At 42.4% G+C, this 24587-nt stretch overlaps 1 protein-coding gene across 6 annotated transcripts in view; it reads right to left on the bottom strand.

Annotated features, from left to right (window-relative positions):
* The window catches only part of PDE8B (phosphodiesterase 8B), a 267621-nt gene that overhangs the window by 104815 nt on the left and 138219 nt on the right, over window positions 1-24587 (bottom strand). For all 6 annotated transcript variants that reach the window (XM_045496298.1, XM_045496303.1, XM_045496283.1 and 3 more), the window contains exons 3-6: window positions 15976-16166; window positions 12404-12463; window positions 10048-10105; window positions 3444-3532 (exon numbers count right to left, since the gene is read on the bottom strand). In XM_045496298.1, coding sequence (XP_045352254.1) covers window positions 3444-3532; window positions 10048-10105; window positions 12404-12463; window positions 15976-16166 — 398 coding nt within the window. The remainder of the gene's footprint in view (window positions 1-3443; window positions 3533-10047; window positions 10106-12403; window positions 12464-15975; window positions 16167-24587) is intronic.

The raw sequence follows: 24587 nt of genomic DNA, 5'->3' as shown, positions 1-24587 counted from the left end.
CCGAGAAGTGTGGTATTCCACGGAACTCAAGTTTTGTCCATCAGAGACTTTGACTCCTGAAATGGAGGACCGCTATTCTCTTTAGACTTGGAATCAAGTGAACATGATGATTTGGGTCTAAGTCCTAGGTAAGAGAAACACGGCTGCATTAGTATAAACTTACCAGTTTAATCTCCCGGTAAGCAGCTAAATCCTATCTGTATTTCGGATAACACAGTTCTTTTCATGATAAAGAGGCATAAGAACATTGGAAGAGAAGTGATCACCATTTACCCTATATTTCCCTAAACAGTCTCCATTTCATTTGTCCCCTAAACAATAGTACTGTTTAATAAAGTAAACTCATCAAGCATACAGAGATGTGATTTATCTCCTCTCTTTAGAAGTTATTCTTTATAACGGAATTTTAAAATTAAATATTTTTTCTTTGATCACATGATCCTTCGGTTTTCTTGGCTACATATGGTTACCATACACCAGGACCTGGACAAGAGCGTCTACCTTCAACATTTGACATCCTCCTTAGAGTACAGACTGTCCTTGCAGAATGCTAGTAATGTCACATATTTAGCTGCAGCTGGGGGCGGAATTGCAGAGAAAAGTATTATATAATTAGACTATAATTATTCTGGCATTGTATAATAAAGAGCCTCATTTTCCCCATCTGCAGCAAGTGACAGAGTTGCCTGCCTGACTCTGAAGTCCAGGTGGAGTCTTTAGATGTCCCTGAATATGGATGGAGCTGGGGAGACCATGGAATGGGTCACCAACCCCTGACTGCTAGGCCCAGATATAGGGTACCCAGGAAGAGTCAAACCATGTACACACACCCTTCTCCTCCAGAAAAGGAAGGAAGTTGGAGATGCTTGAGGCAGAACTAGCCAAAAACCAATGGAAGAAACTGACCACATGGTCCTTCTCTGGCCTTCTGTGGAGAACTCTTGCTTTCTTTTCCCCACAGCTGGGGCTGCTCTCTTGCTGGGTGCTCATGACCAGGAAGAGAGGCTCTTTACCAGTCTTTACCAGAGGCTCTTTACCTTAAGCTGCTGTGGAAAGGGATCTGCACCCTAGGCAAACCTACCTTTCGGACACCACTGCTTGCCTGAGTCAACTCCATTTAACAACTTCACACTGATCTGCATGCATTAAGAACTTGAGCTTTCTCATTATGACCTCCACAATGGGCTCGACTCCTCCAACCAGCTCCAGTCAGTGAGGGGTGAGAAGTTATGGGACTTATGCAGGCTTATGTACTTAGAAACGTGCTAAGTTCAGAATGTGATGAGACCCTCAGAAGTGTTCAGTGCCCTGGCTCTAAGCAAATTTTATCAGCACAGTAACTTCAAGCCCATTCTTTTAACCCTCGTGCTGGCTGAGAATGTTTATTTCACATTGCCAGACCTGCCTTTGCCCTGCTGACAATGAATGAGGCTTCTTTTTTTAAGAGAGAGAGAGCGAGAGAGCACGTGTGCACACGTGAGTTGGGGAGGGGCAGAGGGAGAGGGAGAGAGACAACCTGAAGCAGCCTCCACACTCTGCACAGAGCCCAACACGGGGCTCAATCCTACAACCCTGGGATCACGACTAGAGCCAAAATCAAGAGTTAGATGTTTAACCAACTGAGCCACCAGGCATCCTCACCTTCTGACATCCTACATGTGCCATCACACTTAAATGTTGCCTAAGAAACCTCAAACCTCAGTTATTTAAAATCAGTTCATTAAAATGAAGGAATTAGCTATCAAAGCAACAAGGGGTCTGCTGTTCATTCTTGTTGTGGATCATACGCAGTTAAAGAACTGAAACACAACGACATCCCTCTTTTTCCATCTATCATGAAAAAATCTAAACGTACAGACTTTTGGGGGCACCTCGGTGTCTTGGTCGATTAAGCATCCCACTCTTGATTTCAGCGCAGTTCACAATCTCATGGTCATGGATGGGATCAAGCCCAGGTCAGGCTCTGTGCTGAGCTTGGAGTCTGCTCAGGATTCTCTCTCTCTTTCTTTGCCCCAAACCCACTCATTCTCTCTCTCTCTCTCTCTCTCTCTCAAAATAAGTAAATAAACATTAAAAAAAATAAAAGTACAGTCATTTTATCCTTAATTAAAAAGAGTAGAGATCCCAAAATAAAAACAACGTACAATAAACATCATAAATTGCTGAAGTCAAGGCAGTGTGGTTTTCTTGAAAACGTCTCTTAAGTTCTCTGAAGTTAATAAATACACGGACACAAAGAAACCTAGGGATTTCACTTATATATTCAAAAACCGTTACCAGTATTCCTCACTGAAGACTTCTAAAATATCAGAATTTCCATTAGTTTGACTTTTTGAAAAAATATTTCCCTGCCTAAGGAAGTGACTGTTTCTCCCCACACTATTTCTTAAAGCTCTCTGTCCACCAAAAAGTGACTTCCCTGACCAGGGTAAACAAACCCCAGAAAAACCTGCCTTTATGGGTTTATGCCAATCCATTTTACTTCCAAGGATGGCAGAGAAAAATTAAGTTTACACAGGGTTTTGTCCACTTTGAATGCCAATTAAGTAATCAAGATAAGCATAATCATTACGATGAGATGCTATCTTACTTATTTTTCACTAAGCCTGAAACCGTCATGACCTCTGGGTTGGCCACAGAGAGAAACCATGCCAGGGACCTTCTGGCATCCAAAAGCCTGGAGCCGTTAAGGGCTGGACTCCCAGGAGCTATAGGCTGGCAAGAGCCTCCTCTCTGCCCTTCTCTCCTACTTGAGGGGGATAGGTTGAAGAAATCAAGGTCTGATGTGCTAGAGGGGAACCTCCACAAAACCAGGCATGAGCTAGGGCCCTGATTTCCCAAGATGTCCCGGAAGCAGAACATCTTTCCAGCAGACAGACGTCTAGACAATTCCATCTCAGAAGTGAACATTATGAAAAGCCTGCTTTTAAAGCACTATTTGCCTTTAAGGAGACTTAAAGTAAGTTTCTTGAACACACTTCATGCATACTGAGGTCACAAACAAACCTCATGAAATTGCTATCATGGTTACATAGCAATTATTATGGCTGGCATAATAGATATACCATGGGTTTGCTCCTGTTCTTAACAATCCAAGCAAGAACTTATAAATGTTAAAAGAGTAGTAAATAGAAGGTAATCCTCAAAGGCTACTCTTAATCTCAATTTAATTGTATGAAAATTAAACATTACTTTTCCTAGACTATAATTTTAAAACTGCTTTAATTAGTGGAAAATACTGTCAAAGAAAGAAATGTTTTCTAATTTATTTCATTGAGCAAAGGGCTCCTAGTTTGGATTCTGCCATTTACCAGCTACCATTACCTGTCTAACAGTTTCAAAATCCCTGGCATTCAGCTAGGAACCTGTGAACATCAGTCTGATGACAGAAGCTTTTGTGCAACATTGTTAACCTTGTGTTCCTTCTTATTTTTGCTACATACCGTAGTTTGAACTGTGAGCGAACTTCCCCGTGTTCTATTTGAATCAGTTCATTATAGCAAGCAATTATGCTGCTATTCTCCATAAATCTCTGAAAAGAAAACAAAGATAATATATGTAAGACATACAATGACTTCTTAAGGAGTCAAATAAAGGAACTTAGTTTTTCCCACCCCAGGTAACTCTGTTATATAAGACAACTTGAGAAATTGAAATGAAACAAAAAACAGTTGTCAAACTCTTTGAAATGCTTGTTTAAATGTATGAGAAACAACCGATAAGGTAATACTGTATGCTTAACTCCCCTGGTAACAAAGGTGGGGAAAAACTTCATCACAAATACTCACAGGAAAATAAACATACAAGGGCAGAGACAGCATCTCCCCCCTTGTTAATTACTGAAACATTTTGGCTTTATTTTGCACTAAGAAAAGTCTTTTCAGACCCCACACTGGACACTCATACTATGTGCCACAGTATGTATGGTCATTTTCAAGGGAAGAGACCCTTCTTTGCTAACTTCCTCATCTTCTGGTTGCCAAATGCACTCTCCTCTCTCTCACACACACACACACACACACACACACACACACACACACACACACCATGCATCTAGCATGGATGGCTTCTCCCTGGGGAATACTTCTGGTTCCCACTACTCCAGGGGGAAGCTGGTAGAGGGTAATGAAAAGGGGGGGGGGGCATGAACACAGAACACAAACACACAGAAGGGAAATACTTTCTCTTTTTCTGCAAAGTTAAACATGGTTAGGCTCAGGCTGAGCTTCTGGATGGGTAGAGATTATGTAAAAGCCTGTAGACAAGCTCTGAGCATTGTGAGCAGATGCTTTCTAAGATACTAAAAAGGATCTGTGACAAAAATCAGTTTCAAAAGTGTTACAATCAACAGTTGGGCAGATTTTTTTTAAAGACACCAATTTTAATAAATTTTATTGTCGGGGCGCCTGGGTGGCGCAGTCGGTTAAGCGTCCGACTTCAGCCAGGTCACGATCTCGCGGTCCATGAGTTTGAGCCCCGCGTCGGGCTCTGGGCTGATGGCTCAGAGCCTGGAGCCTGTTTCCGATTCTGTGTCTCCCTCTCTCTCTGCCCCTCCCCCATTCATGCTCTGTCTCTCTCTGTCCCAAAAATAAATAAACGTTGAAAAAAAATTAAAAAAAAAAATAAATTTTATTGTCTGTTTTTAATTATAAAGTTATACACATTAATTTAAAAATGTGTAAAGAAAGTCATGGAGGAAAAAACCCCAAGTCACTAACAATGTTATAAGCTGGAGATATCATTATGTTTGGTTTATCTCCCTTAAGCTCCAATGCCTGTGTGTGTGTGTGTGTGTGTGTGTGTGTGTGTGTAATACTTTAAATACAGTCTGTAAAATCATACTTTATTTTCACTTTCATTTAAGTACTAACTTACTGAGATCTTATTTTCTTTAGTTCTAAGAACTTCCATTGTAGTGAAAAAGAGCTTTCTACAGGTGATGGTTTCTAAACACTGGAGCCCTTGTTTTGCACACCCCTTGTTTGGCACTTAATGACTCTTCTATAGACCGAAGGTAGAAGATTCTACTCTTTGGTGGTTTTCTAGGCTATGTCAACTCCTATTACTGAAATAATGTGAGTGGATCAAAAGTAGTGAACTTCAAACTTCAATATGCTAGGAATCACCATGCATTCTTCTAAAAATGTAGATTCGTGGGCCCCACATTCAGAAATTTAGAATGTTTCTTTAAGACAGAACTTCTCAGAGCATTCAATATGCTCATGTGCAATATTCCTAGCATGCATTGTGCATTTCCAGGGGTGGGAAGAGGAGGAACAGTTCTCACTGATTTCCCAAGCTTATTTGACCACGGAAGCCTTTTTTCGTGGAACACCTATTAAGAACTTTTGGAACACTAGTGCGTCACAGAGTAGTTTGGGAACTACTACTTTGGTGGACCCAACGTGGAGTTTGGAGTTAAATAACACATTGTTCCTCCTTAACTTTGTCATGACTATGAGCTCTTGCAAACTATTTAGGCATTCTGAGCCTGCTTCCTCCTCTGCAAAAATGGAGAAAATATTAAATTTCTTATGTGTAGATGAGGATTAAGTAAATTCCCTCAAATGGAGCCTAAGAGTCCATCTTAGCTCTCCACTTGCTCCTCCACAGGAAGCCTCCCCAGCGCATCCAACTGCTGTACTCACAGCAGGCCTACCCCATTGTATTTCATACAGTAAGTGCTTCACGAACACCTGTTGAGCAAGTAAGTGTCATTTCAAACAGAAAAGGGGCACGCAAAGGTTGATATAAATGCAGCTGCTATTGCCCTTTGCTAATTAAGATATTGGTTTGTAAAAGGCTCCGAATGGACTGAGTACCATGCAGTGAGCCACTTAAACACAGCTACCAAAGCTTCATGGAGAGCTGTTGTGGAATATCTGATGGCACAATTTGTTCCTGGATCCCCACTCAGGGACCTACAGACTGATGCATTGGCCAATTAGCTAGCAACACAGACCAGAGTTTTAGCAGATGATTTAATACAGTCAAAACAACCCAGAGATGAGAAACAAACTCAAGAATAGCCAGCATATTTGGAAGGGTGCTTGGGGAGAAAGCTGCCAAAGACAAGATTTTACCCAAAAAAGGAGACTAGCCACCTGGAGAGCTTCAGCTGATCTTGAGCCACAGTAACCTAGGAGGTAAAGCCTCAGTAGGTTTGGCATGCTTCTCACAGGAGAGCTCAAGCTATCTGGGGCGGGGTGGGGGGGGGGGGGAGGTCCCTGACCTAGCTGGTAAATGGCTTTGATCAGACTCAGCATTAAAGATTGCCAGGTGGTCCCTGACAGGTACTATCTTTCATGCTCCCTTGAAGAGTGTTATCCACAATGGCTGACTGCCAAGAGCAGCACCACAGCCCAACAAAGGGAAATGAAACCTACTAGAGCAGCACGGACAGGTTACCAAAGGAGTAAAAAGGAAACTGTGAACTTTACCTCCTCAATTTATTTAGTGGCATTTGTACCCAAAGAGGGTCAGGTGTTCCTCCTGGATATAATGGGTAATCTCAGCCCTCCAGACAATCTCTAAACCAGTTAGAGGTAGGCTCACTGAATTACAAGCAGAATATTCCTGAAGGATGGTTAACAACACCTATGTAGATCCTCACTGACAGAACCTACAGTGTGTCACACTATTCTGTCAGCTCCCAGATAGTGCAGAAAACCTGCTTCCTCACACTCCCAGAGATCCTGCCTCACAGGCGAAGAACAAGGCTGGGACGGGGATCACCATTTAATGTAAGACCTACGAAAGCTGCAAATGACTACATCATTTCTTAGGAAGTGCCTAGGAAAGGAAGTCTCAGCCACATGGCTTGGCAATTTCCTTTTGCAACTCTCCATTCCTGGACTCAGAAGCACTGTCCTAGGCATTCTCATTAAGACATGACTCCCAATGCCAGCCTTTGATAGAGGAGTTGATGGACAATGCTGTCAGGAGAGTTACAGTGCTAAATAGAAATATTTCTATTACACAGGTGAACCACTATGCTACCTTGAGTATTTTATAGAGAACTGCTCCTGCACACCGAGGCATACCAAAGCACAAAACCACATCACACATTCCCGCTTCTCTGTGCTCTATGACAAGGATTGTTTTTTTAACCCAGGGTAGCAAAGCACCATTACATATGTGGGTTCAACCTATTTGGGGCCCTCTGGGCCCCATGGATCTGGATGTCCATTTCTCTCCCCAGGTCCAGAAGTTTTTAGCCATTATTACTTTAAATGTACTTTCTGTCCTTCTTCTTCTTCTGCAAATACCCATAGTGAGAGTATTATAAGTATTGGGCTTTTTTCCCCCCATTGTGTCCCATCATTACCTTAGGCTTTCTTCACTCTTTTTCATTCTGTTTTTTCTTTTTATTCCTCTAACTGGGTTATTTCCGATGGTCACAGATTCTTTCCAGGTCCCAGATTCTTTCTTCAACATGGTCAAGTCTACTTCTTAAACTCTCTACTAAGTTCTTTAATTCAGTTATTGTATTTTTCAATTCTATGATTTTTGCTTTGCCTTTTTTTTTTTTTGATGGCTGCTATTTCCTTGTCAAACTTCTCGTTTTGTTCTTGCACTGTTTTCCTAATTTCATTATTTGTCTGTGCTTTCTTGTGGTTTATTCAACTTCCTTGAGATGATTATTCTGAATTCTCTAACACTTCACGGATCTCCATTTCTTTAGGATCAGTTATCGAAGCTTTATTAGTTTCCTTTGGTGTTGTCATAGTTACCTGATTTTTCACGATCCTTGACTCCTTCTGTCGGTGTCTGTGCATCTGAGTACCTGGGCTCATCTTACAGACTTTATAGGTTTGCTTTGGCAGAGACTTCATCAGTCAGCTCAGTCTGGGTTTCTGGGTGTGATTCCTGGTAATGACCTTGATCAGGTAGGGCCTGCTATTATGATCTATTTCAGGGCAAGGCAAGTGTCAGACTCTCATGACAGGGATGAAGCAGTGTGCTACTGGCTTGGCTCCCTAACCAGGCGAAGCTACAGGATGGGTTCTACAGTTGACTGAAGTTTCTGGTCAGACTTACCAGATGGTCAGACCTGTGTACCGTATTCAGTAGTAGATGAGTCTGGGAACGACCTTCCCGGCCCTGCCCTGGCAGGGCAGCAGGATGGGATCCCAGGCCTGTACTGCTTGTTTTTTTAGGGACCCAAATTAGGCCAGAATGTGCACTGAATTTCCTGGTCAGGTGAGGCCACCAGTTGTGTTCTGAAGACAGGCTGTACAGTCTGTTCAAGCACCTCTGTAGGCAGGGCTGCTGAGAGGGCTATGCAGCTTTCTGTGTGCTGTGGTTCGGTTCCCTGGCTGGAGAGGCTAAACGTTGTGTTCAGTGATGAGTGGGGCTACGAATTACATTTCCTGCCTGCAGCGGGAGAAGCAGCTCTAAAGCTAGTAAAAGTCTTTGTCTTAACTCTAGGGGGCCTGTTTGCCAAGCGTCCTGATGGAATAGTGCCATTGGCTTTGTTATGCAAACCATCAGTTCTTCCTTGCCCAGCCTGTCGGCTCCAGTGTTGTTGGGTGGCATCCAGGAGTTATCCCCAGCCCTTCTGGGCAGAAGGGGCTGGAAGACACTCTCCACAGCCAGTGTAGCTTCCGTGCCTGGGCAAGAAGGGGAGGGGTCACTCCAGGCTACTCTCAATTTCCCAAACTGGCTCTGCAGGTTGGGAGAGGCTAGGAGCTAACCTCAGCCTGGGCTATGAATTAATCTGCCTTTGAATAGCAGATAGCTCAGAAATATTGCATGCCCAGTACGGCCTCTACTCTGGGGACAATCAGCTCTGCATACCCCTCCCTCAAGAGCCCCTGGGGTTGTACTGCATCCAGGAGTTGTTGCCAGTCTTTCTGGTCAGACAGGGCCTTAAGACACTCTCCACAGAGGATGGGCAAACCAGCTATAAGGCCAGCAAAAACTCCTGTGAGGATCCAAATCAGGTAGATCAGCACTCTGCAGAGTTCCCTGGTCAGATTGCACCTGTGACTGGGTCCTGAAGATGAGCAAAACCACTGGTTGGGTTACTACTTGGGAACTGCAAGTATGAACTTAGTCTGCCAAGATCCAGGGACTGGTTGTTGCCCAGCCCCGCCTCGCCCGCCCCCCACCTCAGTCACATTTCCAGTGGCAGAGCCACAGAGACTTCCTTGGATTCCCCATACTGCAAGATCAGAGTACGGGCTCCCACAGAGTAACCCATAACACTGGGGTCGGGGAGCTGGTAGTCACCCCTGGGCTCCCTTTCCACTTCAGTACGAGGGAAGACTTCTCCGGGTGACGCTGCACTGGCCGGGGGAGGGGCAGCGTGGTCACTGGATAACTGCTTTTCCTACCTGGCCTGCTGACACAGCAGGGGTGATCACACTGCACCTGTGATGCAGGGGTGCTTCAGCCTCACCTCCATGTCCTAGGATCCTCTCAGCAGTCTCTTGTTCTTGAACAGTTGTCGTTCTCGTGAGGAATTAAGTCAGGAACAACCTGCGTCTCTCTCTTGGTGTCATAGCCAGTGGAGTAATCCATCTCAAGCTTTACATTGAACATTAGTGTTATTCATGTAGTTGTGACTCAAGTAACTTTTCTTTGCTGACACGGATGGCTTAAACCACGACTTGACAGATGTGAAAGCCATCATGGGTCTGTCCCTAGGGTATAAGCTCTGGCTGGGCCCTGAGGCACACAGAACCCTAGGTGCCAATTTGGTGGACTTTAACCATATACCGTATAACATTCACATACAAAGACTGAGTCTCACTGACTGGACTCATTTAAGTGAGGTTACTTTGGGACTACACAATTTTGACCTGTTGATAAGATGTGCCTTTAGGTCATTACATTTCTATGACTATGACACATGAAGTTATGAGAGAAAAAGCTTGAGTAGCAGTCGCTTATTACTGTCCTGTGAGAACAGCTACGTCCTTTCCCTCAAGGTCCTGGAGCTCAGTTCCCTTAAAGATTATCTGTGGCTGTGCTATTAGGTGAGAACCAAGGATGAAGCATCAGTACCGGACAGGGGTGCTGATTCACCTCCTACATACATACCCTATTGAAGCCTGCATGCAGGAGCGGGAGGACCGAGGCCTCTTCATGGTCGCCTGATCTGCAGCAAAGCAGAAAACGCAGTCACTCACCAGATACAAACCAGGGTTCCTCACACTGAAACATGGAGAGAGAGCAGCGAGGCAACCATGGAGTTTGCATTAAGAGTGGCTTCCTGACCAGCATGTGTCCATGGGATGCACCTGCCTTCGAGGACCCAGACTCCCACATCTGCCTTCCAGATGCAAAAAGAACACCAACAGGAGAGAAAACTCCAGCAGTGTGCCTGAAAGCATGACCACAGCACACATGAGTGGCCATCTCCAAAGCTGGGCTGGCCTCGAAAGCTGAAACACATGGATGGGACAAGGTGCGTGCATTGCTCATCCCAGAGACTATCCTTTATGTTTCCCCCCAAACTTTCTGGAAATACAACACCCACCCCAAGACCTGGCTGGGTCCAACTTGCAATGTGAGGAAGTCAACTGGCACTATAGACTGCAGCACCCCATAACCAAATGGAAAAGAAGGGTCATTAAGAATGCCAAGGTAGAAGGGAAAAAGAGAAAAAAAAAAACTGAGGGTATTGTCCCTCATTTCATGGAAGGTTTCCTATACTGAGCCTATAGTTAGGTCTCAGAACAATCTGAGTACAATGAATGTCTGCTCATAGCATGACAAAGACATGCTATGTTGGGAAACAGGGAAGGAAAATGGAATAAAAGATAAATAAAATGGGTGGAGGGGCAGGTGGAGAACAAGAAGAGAAATCCCGGTGCTTGCTGGTGGCATTACCTACAGCTCATGCCTTCCCTATAGGAAAGCGCAGTCCTCTCTTTTCTACCATGGAACTCTAGATTCTACCTTCTCTAAGTGACAGATTGGAATGGGGGCGGGGGTATGGTGGCACACAAGAGTCTGAAGGTAGCAACAACATTCTATTTCATCAGCTGTGTTGCACAAACTCAGCATTCATTTTATTATTATTCTCTATCTGTAAAAAATATATTATTTAAAAAATAGGGGAGAAAGGGTAAAAAATAACAAGCCACAGCAAATCATTATTTGTCAAGGATCAGTAAGTATTTTTAATATGTGACTAGAAAAAAATTAGTATTTCTCCTCTGGGTCCATGGAATGAGTCAGCCTTGGGGAATATGCACATGGCCTGGTATCTCCTGGTATCCATGTCTGAGACTCTAACACCCTATTAAGACCTCACAGTGCCCACAAGACAAAATACAAACAAGGGGGCAAAGAAGGCTGAGTGTACATCTTGATTCCCCTCACTCATTCTCCTTGAGACCCCATATATCCCATGAGGATAATGAAGTGGTAAGGAACCAATGAGGATAATTTCTTTCCTTTCCTTGGCCCACAGCCCACAGTGGGAATCCAAGTGAAGTGACACAGCTCCCAACAACAGACCCAAGGTATAGCGGGGAAGGAAGAGTCTTTGGTTGGGGTAAAACTATGGAGCCAGGATTTCCTCCTGTACCAATATGGCTTTAGAAGACAGTATTTCAAACCTCCCCGGGCCAGGCTTGCCTGGGGGAGACCTAAACTCCCCAGTCTCTGTGGCCAGCTTGTCAGCAACTTTGCTGCAGACTCTGTGAGAGCTGCCACAATGGAGCCAAGTGCAGTAGGTCCTAGGCCCTAAATAAAGGTCTTAGTCTCTCAGAAGCTAATGATGGCATTAAGCAAACACCACAATTTAGATACTGCAAGGATTTCAAGGGTTGTAGCTTGTACAAACAACTTTTTTTCTTCGAGGTCTTTCATCCTAAGTGGTGGCCATTTCAGACAACAAACCCTGAAGAGAACCTTCTCATCCCACCATCTCATACCTACAGCCCAATCCCCCTTTTTTGCCTTCCAACGTTGGCATGCAACCTTGTGTCCTGCTTCTAGACACTGAAGAGTCACAGTCCAAATTATACAATCCTTTCCTTCCAGTGTATTTAGAGTGCTTCTTTGTTCTCATGCTGTAATTTGTTTCTTCTTTAGTGAAAAACAAGCATTCTCCCTCCTCTTATCTTCAAAGAAAAGATAAGCGGGAACAATGTTCTCCCCAGACCTCTTTGTCAGATTTTCTCATTATTTCTATCATGTGAGGAGTGCTCATTTTTTCCTAAGATGTACAGGTATGTGTTAACAGCAATTAAATATGACAGAGAAAAAGGTCAGTATTTCCAGAAACTTGCAAAACAAAGAACACCCCCACAGAGTGAGATCTAAGGTTGGTGTTGTAGGGCCGAGGGCATGCCCAGTGCTGTGCTGGCTCAAAGACTGGATTCCACCAGACAAATGCTTCAGAATGAACAGTACTACTTCCAGCTGGGGACGGAGGTGAGCTTACGCTTGGGAAACCACCGCCAGGATCACCGTGTGCTCGGAGGGATTCGTGGCTCGGATCGACCTGCAATGAAAAGGCTCAAGTCAAACCAAGTGATCTAAGCTTTGTTACAATGAACGCATGCGGAACTTCACATTGAAAATGGCACAAAACCAAATCAAGACAAAGTCTAAAAACACATGCAAGACAACAAAGAAAGATGCCCTTGTAGATTAGGACAAACTCTTTGTTTTACTGGAAAAAAAAAAAAAAAGATTTTGTTTTTAACGCCAAGGCAATTATCCAATAGGTCAGACCTGCCAATTTTCCACTTCAAAAACTGGCAAATTCCACTTAAATTCCATGTTTTCTGACTGAAATTCCACTCTGCAAAAAAACTGGCAGTCCTAGAGGTCTCTAGTTATCAGTTTGTACTTGGGGAGCTCATTGCATTGGACCTTTTTTTCTTTTAAAATAGCAGGGAGCCCAGAAAGATGACCTTATTATAAAAATGAATACACTCACTGGCAGCTGGACATACAAACTCAGTTTAAAGCCTATTAAGGGTGGTACAAACAAACACCTAATTTTGTTGGTTGCACTGTTGTTTGGCTCAAATACTTGAGACAACTGGATTGTCAACTAGGGCTGAGAAAAGCTGCAATATAGCGTCTATCACTGTGATGATACCTGTTGTAGTAGGACCACCTGTATGTACTTTATTCCCTAGGAATTTAATAGGATTAAAATAGTTAAGGATATAGAATTTTGAGGTCTGTGCATCTTCTTAGAAAATGTGCTATGTGTATTCCTGCAGCTCAGATTCTGGATATTTCTGGTCAGGGGTGGTGAATTGGATGAACTTTTAATCAAGGGTCCCATACTTGAATCTTACTACAAATAAGCAGTATGCTTGTTTTGACCCATCTCCCTGGTCTGGACTCTGTTTATTTTGAGAGCCCTGGGAAGAGAACCATCATCTCCAAGAACAGAAGGCTCAAGGCTGCTCCTGAGTCATTTGTGAAACAGCATGTATTTGTTGATCTTTCTAGCTATTGCCATTTCAGCTCTTCTCCATTTCAACATGTTTGTACTACCGCTCCCCCAGAAAAAGCCAGCTTGTATTGCTTCATTTCCTTCAACTCTAAAATTTCCTGACCTTTCTCAAAAAATGTACCTTCCCATTTCCTATTCCTGGAGACCTCACTCTACGTGGGTGGAAGGCTCAAAAAAATGACCAGCTCTGGTCTTCCTGGGAAGTAAAGGTTTCCCTGGTAGATAAATGGTATTTGAACAAACTCCTTAAGTTCAATGGCTTCCCTCACTGTGGAACAGAGGAGTAAGCCAATATCCCTTCCAGTGCTAGCACAGACTACTTACTGAATTCAGCCATCCCACAGCACAAGTCCTGGTAAGGTGAAGCTATAGTTTTTGTCTACCTACGAACCTACTGAATTCTTAGCAGCACCTAATGACAAAAATGCACAGCAAGTCAGAGATGTGCCCTACTCTCTAGGGAAATACTAAGCACTTCTCACCTTTGTTGAGCCTCTTCCACCCCAGTGAGGTGTTAAGGCTATACTGCTAGGCTATGTTCTAAGGGGTGGGCCTCAAGAGGCTCAAACTCCTGTTACGAACATAACAGGGCTGGGCCAATGTTCACTTAGCTTCTTCTGAAACTGGCTTGCATGTTCTGGGTTGCTTCTTGTCGGTATTTCTTCATTCTTCTTCCTCCCAAAAAAACTGGTACGGTCAGAGACACCTGAACCTCTTCCTGACTGAGAGGACTAAGGGGGACTGGAACAGGTGGGCCACGGGTCCAAGGAAGCATGTTAAGCTAAGGTCCAGTCTAGCTCAAAAATCCAGGGATCCTGGACCAGAGATGACAATGAAGATTATTGCGCATGTGTCAGGAATGGGTCCCTTACACATCTTAGGAACATGTGCTGGCAGCCACACATTCAGGATTCTGGCTGCACGTGACATAACCACTAACAGGCAGTAATCACACTCCCAGATACACAACCTGGCTTCTACCTGCACAGATCCCCCACTGTTTTTCTGTGCGGCTGAGACAGAAGTATATTTATTAGACATCAAAACTACATTTCTTTATATTGAAGGAAGATGGTAAAATCTGCTAAATTTTGTCTTTACCTGAATTACAAGAGTTTTTTATTTTTACACCTGAAGTTTGTCTTAAATCATTCCATGTATGCACAAAGGATTATGGTGTTTTTAGTACAAAAATCATGTAAGAAAAGTCAAGGCCAAGAAAAAGTAGATCTATTTATAAAGGACCCAATGCTATCCGTTCAATCATTTAAAAAGAAAAAAAAAATTCCTGATACTGAGAGTATCATCCAAATATTTTATGATGTATTTATTCACATATATAATAATTGAGTAAGAAAACATTTCTATGCAGCATGCCAAGATATCTGAGACCAATAAGACATGTTAAAATATGTTCTGTAGGAAAAATTCTTCTTTAGGAAAATGAAAATGGTCAAAAAAATAACAAGGCCAGGCCTTTGATGAGAAACGTCTCTTACTTAATCCAATCATTTCTTGCCAGAGTACCAAAGGATCTGAGAACCCACTTCCCTGTGTTTCATTTCACTTACTAATATTCAAGAAAATTCCAGCTCCATATGTAATTGGAGTCTGTGCCGGTCTAGCATTTAATTAGTGACCTCTTGCCATCTAGCTTCAAAGCATTCCAATTCTGCTAAACGGATCAGTTCATCCACAGCTAACTCTTAGGACTGCATTTATTTATGAATAGGCATGCATTTCTCCACCCAGAGTGCAAGCGTTTCTGTAAACAAGCGGAGAGTTTGGATCCCTGGAAGATTTCCTGCGGCTGTAAAGTGGCTGCTTTTGCTCCGCGATTACTGTACGATCTACCCCATCTGTGTCAGGCAGGGAAAAATGTGTATTTCACACATTTCTGATGTTCATTTGGGGACAGAATAATTAAGATTAAAATATCTGGTTTAAATCCAAACCATATCTGTATAATAAGAACTGTGTGAATTTTAATGTCTTTTGTGTGTGAACGCGTGAAATATGAGCAATTCTCAGAGGGAGAAAAAAAAACACCTTGACATTTTCTGAGGCACCCAGATCACACCTCTAAATTCAATGGAACTCAAACGTGGAAAAACAGAAAAGGTGAAATAAATTCATAGGAGGACCTATAGCTTTCATCACAGAAATCTGTATACACTGCTTAGAAACATCAACACACAGGGGCGCCTGGGCGGCTTAGTCGGTTGAGTGTCCGACTTCAGCTCAGGTCATGATCTCACAGCTCATGAGTTCAAGCCCCGCATCAAGCTCTGTGCTGATAGCTCGGTGCCTGGAGCCTGCTTCGGATTCTGTGTCTCTCTCTCTCTCTGCCCCTAACCCACTTACATTCTGTCTCTGTCTCTCTCAAAAAGAAACAAACATTAAAAAAATTTTTTTTTAAAAAAGAAACATCAACACACATTTTAGAAATACTTGGGATGGAGCGAAAGACATCTATAAATGAATTTCATTTTTAGTTACTGGGTGAACGTTTAGTGAGCATGTTACATTAGGGAAGGTACCTGCACACTGCTTCTGCATCAAAGTTTCGAGTCTGTCTGTGATCTATTACGATAATTTCATGATGTTTATCTAGAAAGCATTCCAGGGCTGACTCTGGAGTCCGGGCAATATTGCATCTATAACCAGCTCGGTCACAGGCCCACCAGAATCCATCACTCTGACTATCTTCCTTTGCAAAGATCAGCAAAACCTGAAACACACGCAGAAAAGCATCTTACAAGAAATCATCATTCTTGAGAGACTCTATTAAAAAACAAGTCTATGGTATATTGGTTAAAAATGCAGTGTCTAGAGAGAAGCTACCCGAGTTCAAATCCCAGCTCCCCCAACTGGTTCCAGTGTGTCTTTGAACACGGTATTTCCTTCATTTTTCCTACAGTTCCTCCATTGTCAGACATGCCATGCCAGCTAGTAGTGAAACTTACAGGAGCACGAAGCAGGCGCTCAGTCACTGGTGGTGGCTGATGCTCATTTTTAATTTCCCCAGTTGACTTTGTTTTTAAATATTTAAGCAGTGAAATTATTAACAGGATAATTAACACAGGTGAGACTACGGTTCACACTTATACCTATTTGGTTCCAGTACAGGTGGTGTTGGCCTCACAGTACCTGAAGACCACCCTCCGAGCCTAGCAATTAGATCCCTAGAAAGACACAGGAAAGGGAAATAACTCAAAGCAACCTCAAAAACTAATTTTAACACCCAACCCATGCTAGAGCCTGGAAAGAATGACCATGAAATGTGAAGATAATGGAGCCAAATTGAGGAAAACTTGCCCCTTTCTGCCTGAGAAGTGCAGCCCCACTGGAAAGAAGGTGGCAATACCCTGTGTCCCCCTCACCAGCCCCGGGGCTCCAGCACCAGATTCTCTGGCAGAAAGCCCAAGAAAGCCTTCTCACCACCTGAACTTGTTCACTTATTTGCTTGATTATGCTCTATCCTCCCACTGGAATTGAGCTTCAGGACCGCAAGGACCTGCCTACCATGTTCCCAGCTACCCCCTCCCTCACCCGTGTGCCAAGATGGCACTTTAGTGCTGCTCAGAAATATTTGGTGAGTTAAAGGTTAACTAACTGTAGAGTTCTCTGCAAAACGCAGAAGGGTTTTATTTACTATGATTAGAAATAAGAGGTTCTCATAAAGAGATGCAATTATCTCAAGACACAGATAAGGCATTTAATGGTTTTCAGCATCCACTTCTGGTTTAAACAGCAACAGAAGGGTTTTCGTCACATGAAGTGCCTTTAAGCCAATAACCAATATCATTCTTGATGATGAAATATCAATGTGCTTCGTTTACATTCAGAAAGACGAATTGTGCAGCCATTACCATTACATTTTTAAAATGTTTTATTAATTAAAAATTGGCAATATATAGAAAATAGACACAATACTATAATAAACCTAATGCACCCAACACCCAGCTTCAGCAATAACCAACTCCAGGCCAATCTGTCTTCATTTCTACCCTTCCCCAATTTTCAACACTTGCACTGGTTTGCAGCAAGGCCTGCATATCACATTATTTCATTCATTGGCATCTGTTAAAGACTTAAAAAAGAAAAGAAAACCACAACACCATCTCATACCTAAACCTCCCCCAATAGCTCCTTAACATCATTAAATACCTGAATGCATCATAAATGTCATTTGTTTTACACTGTTTAAGTCATTTCCTGTTTTCCCAAATACCATGTTTCCAGAAGAGACAGAATCATTTTCAACATGATTTTGACATTTTCTTCTTTTGTAATAGAACTTGTATTTATTTATTTACTTTTTTAAGCTGTATTTTATTTTTTTTAATGAAATTTATTGTCAAATTGGTTTCCATACAACACCCAGTACTCATCCCAACAGGTGCCCTCCTCAATACCCATCACCCACCTTCCCCTCTCCCCTACCCCCCATCAACCCTCAGTTTGTTCTCAGTTTTTAAGAGTCTCTTATGGTTTGCCTCCTTCCCTCTCTGTAACTTTTTTTCCCCTTCTCCTCCCCCATGGTCTTCTGTTAAGTTTCTCAGGATCCACAAATGAGTGAAAACATATGGTATCTGTCTTTCTCTGCCTGACTTATTTCACTTAGCATAATACCCTCCAGTTCCATCCACATTGCTACAAATGGCCAGATTTCATTCTTTCTCATTGCCAAGTAGTATTACATTGTATATATAAACCACATCTTCTTTATCCATTCGTCAGTTGATGGACATTTAGGTTCTTTCCATCATTTGGCCATGGTTGAAAGGGCTGCTATAAACATTGGGGTACAAGTGCCCCTATGCATCAGCACTCCTGTATCCCTTGGGCAAATTCCTAACAGTGCTATTGCTGGGCCATAGGGTAGGTCTATTTTTAATTTTTTGAGGAACCTCCACAATGCTTCCAGAGCAGCCGCACCTCCCAACAACAGTGCAAGAGGGCTCCCGTTTCTCCACATCTTCTCCAGCATCTAAGGTCTCCTGATTTGTCCATTTTAGCCACTCTGACTGGCATGAGGTGCTATCTCAGCATGGTTCTGATTTTATTTCCCTGATGAGGAGTGACGTCGAGCATCTTTTCATGTGCCTGCTGGCCATCTGGATGTCTTCTTTAGAAAAGTGTCCATTCATGAGATTTTGACATTTTCTTCTTAGCACATGGCTTGAAATCACACACTAGTAACACAGGATGCAGCCACACTTATTAAGAGCTCACCCTGGGCTAGGTCTGTCACTCCTCAGTCCAGAGTGCTCCTAAAAGTTTTTGACCACAGAGCTACTTCTAGGAAGAAGTAGCAGGTGGCTCTTCTAAGAGAATTGAAGGGCACAGCCTTGTGGATTTGATAATGAAGAGAAAGTCTTCAAATGAAACTATTAACAAGAGAGCTACAGTGTACAAGTCGGGTAGAATAAATTGGTTTGTGTGTAAAGTCAATAACAGCTATGGTATTAACACGAAAAACTCAATACACAGGGCTTAAAAGTCGGAAAAGATGAGAGAATTTCTTCTTTTTTCTTTTTTTGGAGTTAATTCTTTTTTAAATTTATTTTTTAATTTACATCCAAGTTAGTTAGCATATAGTGCAACAACGATTTCAGGAGTAGATTCCTTAATGCCCCTTAGCCCATTTAAACCATCCCCCCTCCCATAACCCCTCCAGTAACCCTCTGTTTGTTCTCTGTATTTAAGAGTCTCTTATGTTTTGTCCCCCCCTCTGTGTTTATATTATTTTTGCCTCCCTTCCCTTATGTTCATCTGTTTTATAAGATGAGAGAATTTCTTCTCAGTCCTCTGTCTAGCTGAAGTAGGACTTGCTAAACAAGAATCTCAACATTTTAGATTTCCTTTATACCATCTGGCCTCAATAACTGACTAATACAATAAGAACACACTGTATTCCCATGTTGGGCACTGCTGAAGATTAACCTCGTAATACTTACAGACTGTTCCACTTTTGGAAAAATAATGTCATTAATAAACAAAAATTTTCCAAGCACCTACTACGTTCCCAGCATTGTCTTTAACTGCTTAGAGTACAGTGATGAAAATAATCAAGACCCTTGCACTATAGAGGTAGAGGGGTAAAGAACATGAATAGTAATAAGCAAATGACGCTGAATGTTAAAAGTGCTAAGTGCTACGTACAAACAGTAGGAGAGGGGAAGGGAGAGCAAAACTGGGCACTTGGAAGCAACATTAAGGAAGGTGGTTAGGGTAGGTCTCGCTGAAAAAGTAACATAGGCACAAATGCCTGAAGGAAACAGAGAAGGAAGCCAAGTTGATGTCTGAAGGAAAAGCACTCCAAGCAGGAGGGGCTCTACTGGTCCCTAGAGTGGGAAGTGTGCTGGATGTGTTCAAAGAACTGTAAGGAAGCCACTCTGACAGAGGGAAGAGTGAGAGGCAAAGTCTAGTTTGCAGCAGAGGGCTGGGTCACATTAAGGCCATTTGAGGAACTTATACTGGATTTCACATGAGAACTCACAAAACTGATTCAAAGTGAGCAACGGTATTAACCATGTCTTGTTATTTTCTGTAGTTCTACCGCTTTGATATCTAAAGCCCTGCAACCCTGTGCCTCCAAAGAGGGTTAGTCAATTTCTGGAAATAGCAGAAAACATGCCTAGAAAAGCACCCTTCAAATGCAAATCAATCCAGAGCCCAGACTCCTACCACTTCTTTTATCACACTTTAATGCATGGAACCACTATTCCACCTACCCTAATCACTCCAGGGCCAGGAATCAAACAACCAGAGACAAACCTCTATGCCCCAAATTCCCCTGCGATGATTCAGGCTGGCCAAACCTGCTTACCCTCCTTTACCTATTCCTTCCCACAGAAGCCACAGTGAGACTCTTGCCCACATTTTCCTCTTGGTCTCTCTGCCTCCTGACCAACTTTGGTGCTAAACGTGTGGTCTGTCATGGCATAGGGTGCCCCCTCCTCCAAGTGACAAACTGTTTAATCATAGTCATTTCCTGATCTGTTGGCCTCACCCTACCTAAATAATAACATCTTCATTTTAAAACAAGACTAATTATATTGTAAAAGCACTCATGAGAGAATTTCTTTGGGTAGTGTTTAAAATTCTTCCCATTTAAGGGTAATGTATGGAACTATTAAGTTATTATAATGTATACCTGAAACTAATATAACACTGTATGTTAATGGGAATTAATACTTAAAAAAATAAAATTCTTCCCATTTATTAAAAAAAATCAGAAAGACTACTTTTCAATAATTCAACTCCTAAGTGAAAAATCTACAGGAATAAAAATATATATGCATTTTACAGTGAAGTACTATAGTAATTACCTTTTTTTGATGTACGCCTATCTCTGGAACATTGCACCTTTTCTAGCAAAGTCGCGGGCCCAAGTAACTAGGGTTGGACTTTCTGTCCCTATCTCCCAGCGCAGCTGGGCTAATGATATTCTGTTTCCAGAAATTTGGGATTTGAACAAAAGAGACACAAAGGCCAGGAAATGAGACCTGTAGCTCATTAATAGTAGAGATATGGAAGCAAGAGCCTTCAACTCTTGCTGTCAAAGTACTCAGAGATGGCTCACTGCCACACTTTCTAAGCCAGAGCTTTCAATTCCTCCTTGAATTCTACAAAGAAAAAAAAATTGCACGAATACGTTTTTATTCGTTTTTATTTACTTTGTTGTATAAGGCAGCTCCCACTTGCAACCAAAGAAAACCAAAAAGACCTAAAGTGATATAGTCCCTCTCCCTATTTAACATTCTATGTATCGGGTGCCTGGGTGGCTCAGTTGGTTAAGTGTCCAACTCTTAATTTCAGCTCATGTCATGATCTCATGATTCTTGAGATCAAGCCCTCCGTCAGGCTCTGTGCTGGCAGTGTGGAGCCTGCTTGGGATTCTCTCTCTCGCCCTCTATCTCTGCCCCTCCCCCACTCACACTGTCTCCATCTCTCTCAAAATAAAAACTGACAAAAATTAAAAAAATTTTCTATGTATCAGTACTTTGTTGGTCATGGCCACTTGTAAGTATTTACTGACCCTTCACTGAGGCAAATCTCAAAATTTCAGAAAATAAACTTTAACATAATTATTAAAGGCATACGAATGAATTTGATTTGTAAAGAATAAGAGTTAAGTGACCCTTTTATTTGCTTTAATAATATAGAGAACATTCAAAGAGTATGTATTGATGATCTATTATAAAGTGTTATGAACTGGGAGAAAAAGCTGATAGAGATGGACAAAGTCTAGTCTCTGCCCCTAGGAAGCAAGCAGGGGAGACAGTCAGGGGAAGATAAGTATAGTAAATGCACTACTGAGCAGTGACCACACGAGGATAAGGACATGACATCCAAGAAGAGAATCTTGGCACAAGGGAATGGGCAGAAGGAAACAATTTTGTTGTATCTACCTCACTGCACTGCTGTAAACACATCAAAAGAGTAGATTAAGATCTGATCCAGGTTGAAGCTTGGGACAATGAGACAACACCTTCCTTCTGGGACAGATCTGGGTGGACTGGAGTCCTGTCCAGGGTCAGAACACTATTAGAGGCAATCCTTGCTTCGCATGGTAGGGCCAGGCTCTAACAGCAACTACAAAAAGCAGCCCTAAATGATGGCAAAAATGACTGTTCTATGACCTTCATAAATTCTGTCCAAACAGGAAAAATCTTAGTTGGTATTAACTGTGTAATGAAATAAAGTAAAACCATAAATGAAAACGTTAGAAACACTGAAAATTATTTTCTTTTAAAAAAACTTACAAGTAGCTTGAACAGTATGTGCCTTCTCCAAATTGTGTAGGCATAGAATACAGAGTGAGCATCTTTTCTACGACCTGGTGAACTACAAAGTCCTAAACTTCGATCAGCTTCCAGTATTTCATCTGCCCAACTTTCAGTGCCATGAAATAGGCCGAGTTTCATTAATTAATACGTAGTTTTGTTTCTGTTTTTTTACTGGTACCACTTCCTCTGTGACATTTCATTACTTTCATCACAAACACTCTCCATGGATTCTGATCATTGCTGCAAGTTTAACGACCTCTGGCTGCAGGTCTAGAACATCTCAATGTGACAGTGTGAACATTCCCACCCCAATCAGCTCTCTCCTTTAACCTCATTTACATTCAATTTAATCTTCCCTCTGGCAGGATCACTTCTCATTTCTCTGATGCACTTTCATCTGTGTTGGCTCATTCCCTCTCTCAATGATCTGTTTGTGTGTAAGGTCATGTGTGTGGTCATGGAGAGACAAGATGGTGACAACTAACTACACACTTTGCTGTCTGTGCCTGCATGGACGAACAGTAGAAGAGATCAATCATGAAGACTTTGAAAAAGGTGACGTCATTGGTTACTGATTGCGCCAAGCATCTGTTATTTACACAGTGGTGTGTGGACTGAAGTGCTAGCAACACAGTTCATATTTAAGGCAATTATTCAATGAGAACACTGATGTAATTGCAATCCAAAGCATGTTGTGGGGGATCTGGTGTGATTTATCTCAACTCTGAAACCTGTACACGCTGAAACTGTGCAAAGGTAGGGCAACCTATACTGCTTTTCACATGTAACTACAAAGAACCCAAACTGCCATGCAGGGCCTCCCTCCTTCTGCAAGGAGACTGCTACCTAAACCTTCCTAGAACCACAATGTTTTATTCATCTCTCCATCCAAGCTAGAATGACCAACTAAGGGCTGATCCGTGGCAGTGCCAAGAGAATCAAGCAGAGGGGTCTGGTGGGAGCAGCCTCACAGGGGTAACACAGACTGCAGGTGACTGGGAGAAGGGCGTGTCCCAGTAGCAATTACAAGAACAGGGCCCAGGACTCTCAGGACTCCTGTAAGCAGGAAAGGACTCTGAGGGTGGTCCATCACCCCCCATTCCACAGATGAGGATAGTACCTTCCCAAAGCCAAGCAGCAACAGAGCTGGATCCACATCTGCCAACTCCTGCTTCGGTGAACTTTCCATGGCTCCAGTAGATGCTCTCTTGCTTTGCTGGAAATCCTTGTAACTATTCCTTTGACAAGTTTAATCAACAAATGCTTACAAATACCTTTGAGGAAAGCAATAATCTGTCTCGGATAGTCAAATCAGTATGAAACTATTTTCTCAGTAAAGACTAATTATGAAAAATATGAAGATAAAACTAACCTTTCTCTAAAGAATATAAATGTCACTTATTAGTATTTGTATAAACAAAGATGAGTCTACACATCTCTACATGCATTCCCCCTGTCTATTAAGCATCAATTTTCAGAATACTTGGTTTGGCTTTAAGCAAACACTGGGTAACAAAGAGCTTCTAGAATAGACCACACGTATAGATTTTATTAGTATTAGCCACATACTAAACTATTGACCAATGTGATCAGGTGAGGGGTGAATTCAGCAGGCACAAAATGGTTTGAGAGCATTCCTTAAACGTCTCCAGGAAGGTGATGCTATTAACAGCTATGGTTTGATGAAAATTTAAGAGCCAGCCATTATAATGAAAGTACTTTAAATATAGGATCTTATTCAATAACTCTTCAACAATTCTTTGGAGGTTGGAATTATCTTCAATTTAGAGACATGGAAACAAAGTGCTACAAGTGTTAAGAGACTCACCCATAGCCACACAACTAGCAAGATTTGAACTGAGGTCAGCCTGACTCCAGAGCCTGAGCAATGATGTTAATTTTTTTTTCCCCCTGAAATATGGGACCAAAATTCCTACCGACTCTGTAATCGCATGGAACTGACTGGGCTAGGTGGAAGCCATGACTTCACAATAAAATGAAGGACAGACAGGACAGGAGAGTCCTGCAGCAAGTTACCATGTCAAAGCATCTCTACAACTCAGTCATTTCACTTAATATGTAAGGATAGCCCCCATGAGGCCATATGAGCTCCAATACTGAACAGTTCCAGAAAATCCGTGTCCGTGCAATATGGAAGAATAAATCTTAAAGCCAAGTACAGCCTTGGTAGGAAACACTTAGGCCACAGTTGTGATGAATAGGATTTCCAAATCCAGTTGGAAAGCCCAGTGGGAGTGGCAAAGCGGGGGAGGCAGTGGACAGCACCGTAAGCAGAAACCTGCCAATTCTACATACTGAACAAGTAAATATCCTCAAGGCAGTGATGAAGCAAA

Source organism: Leopardus geoffroyi, chromosome A1, assembly GCF_018350155.1.
Source record: "Leopardus geoffroyi isolate Oge1 chromosome A1, O.geoffroyi_Oge1_pat1.0, whole genome shotgun sequence".
Taxonomy (NCBI): Eukaryota; Metazoa; Chordata; class Mammalia; order Carnivora; family Felidae; genus Leopardus; species Leopardus geoffroyi.
This window is presented reverse-complemented; position numbering and strand designations above follow the sequence as displayed.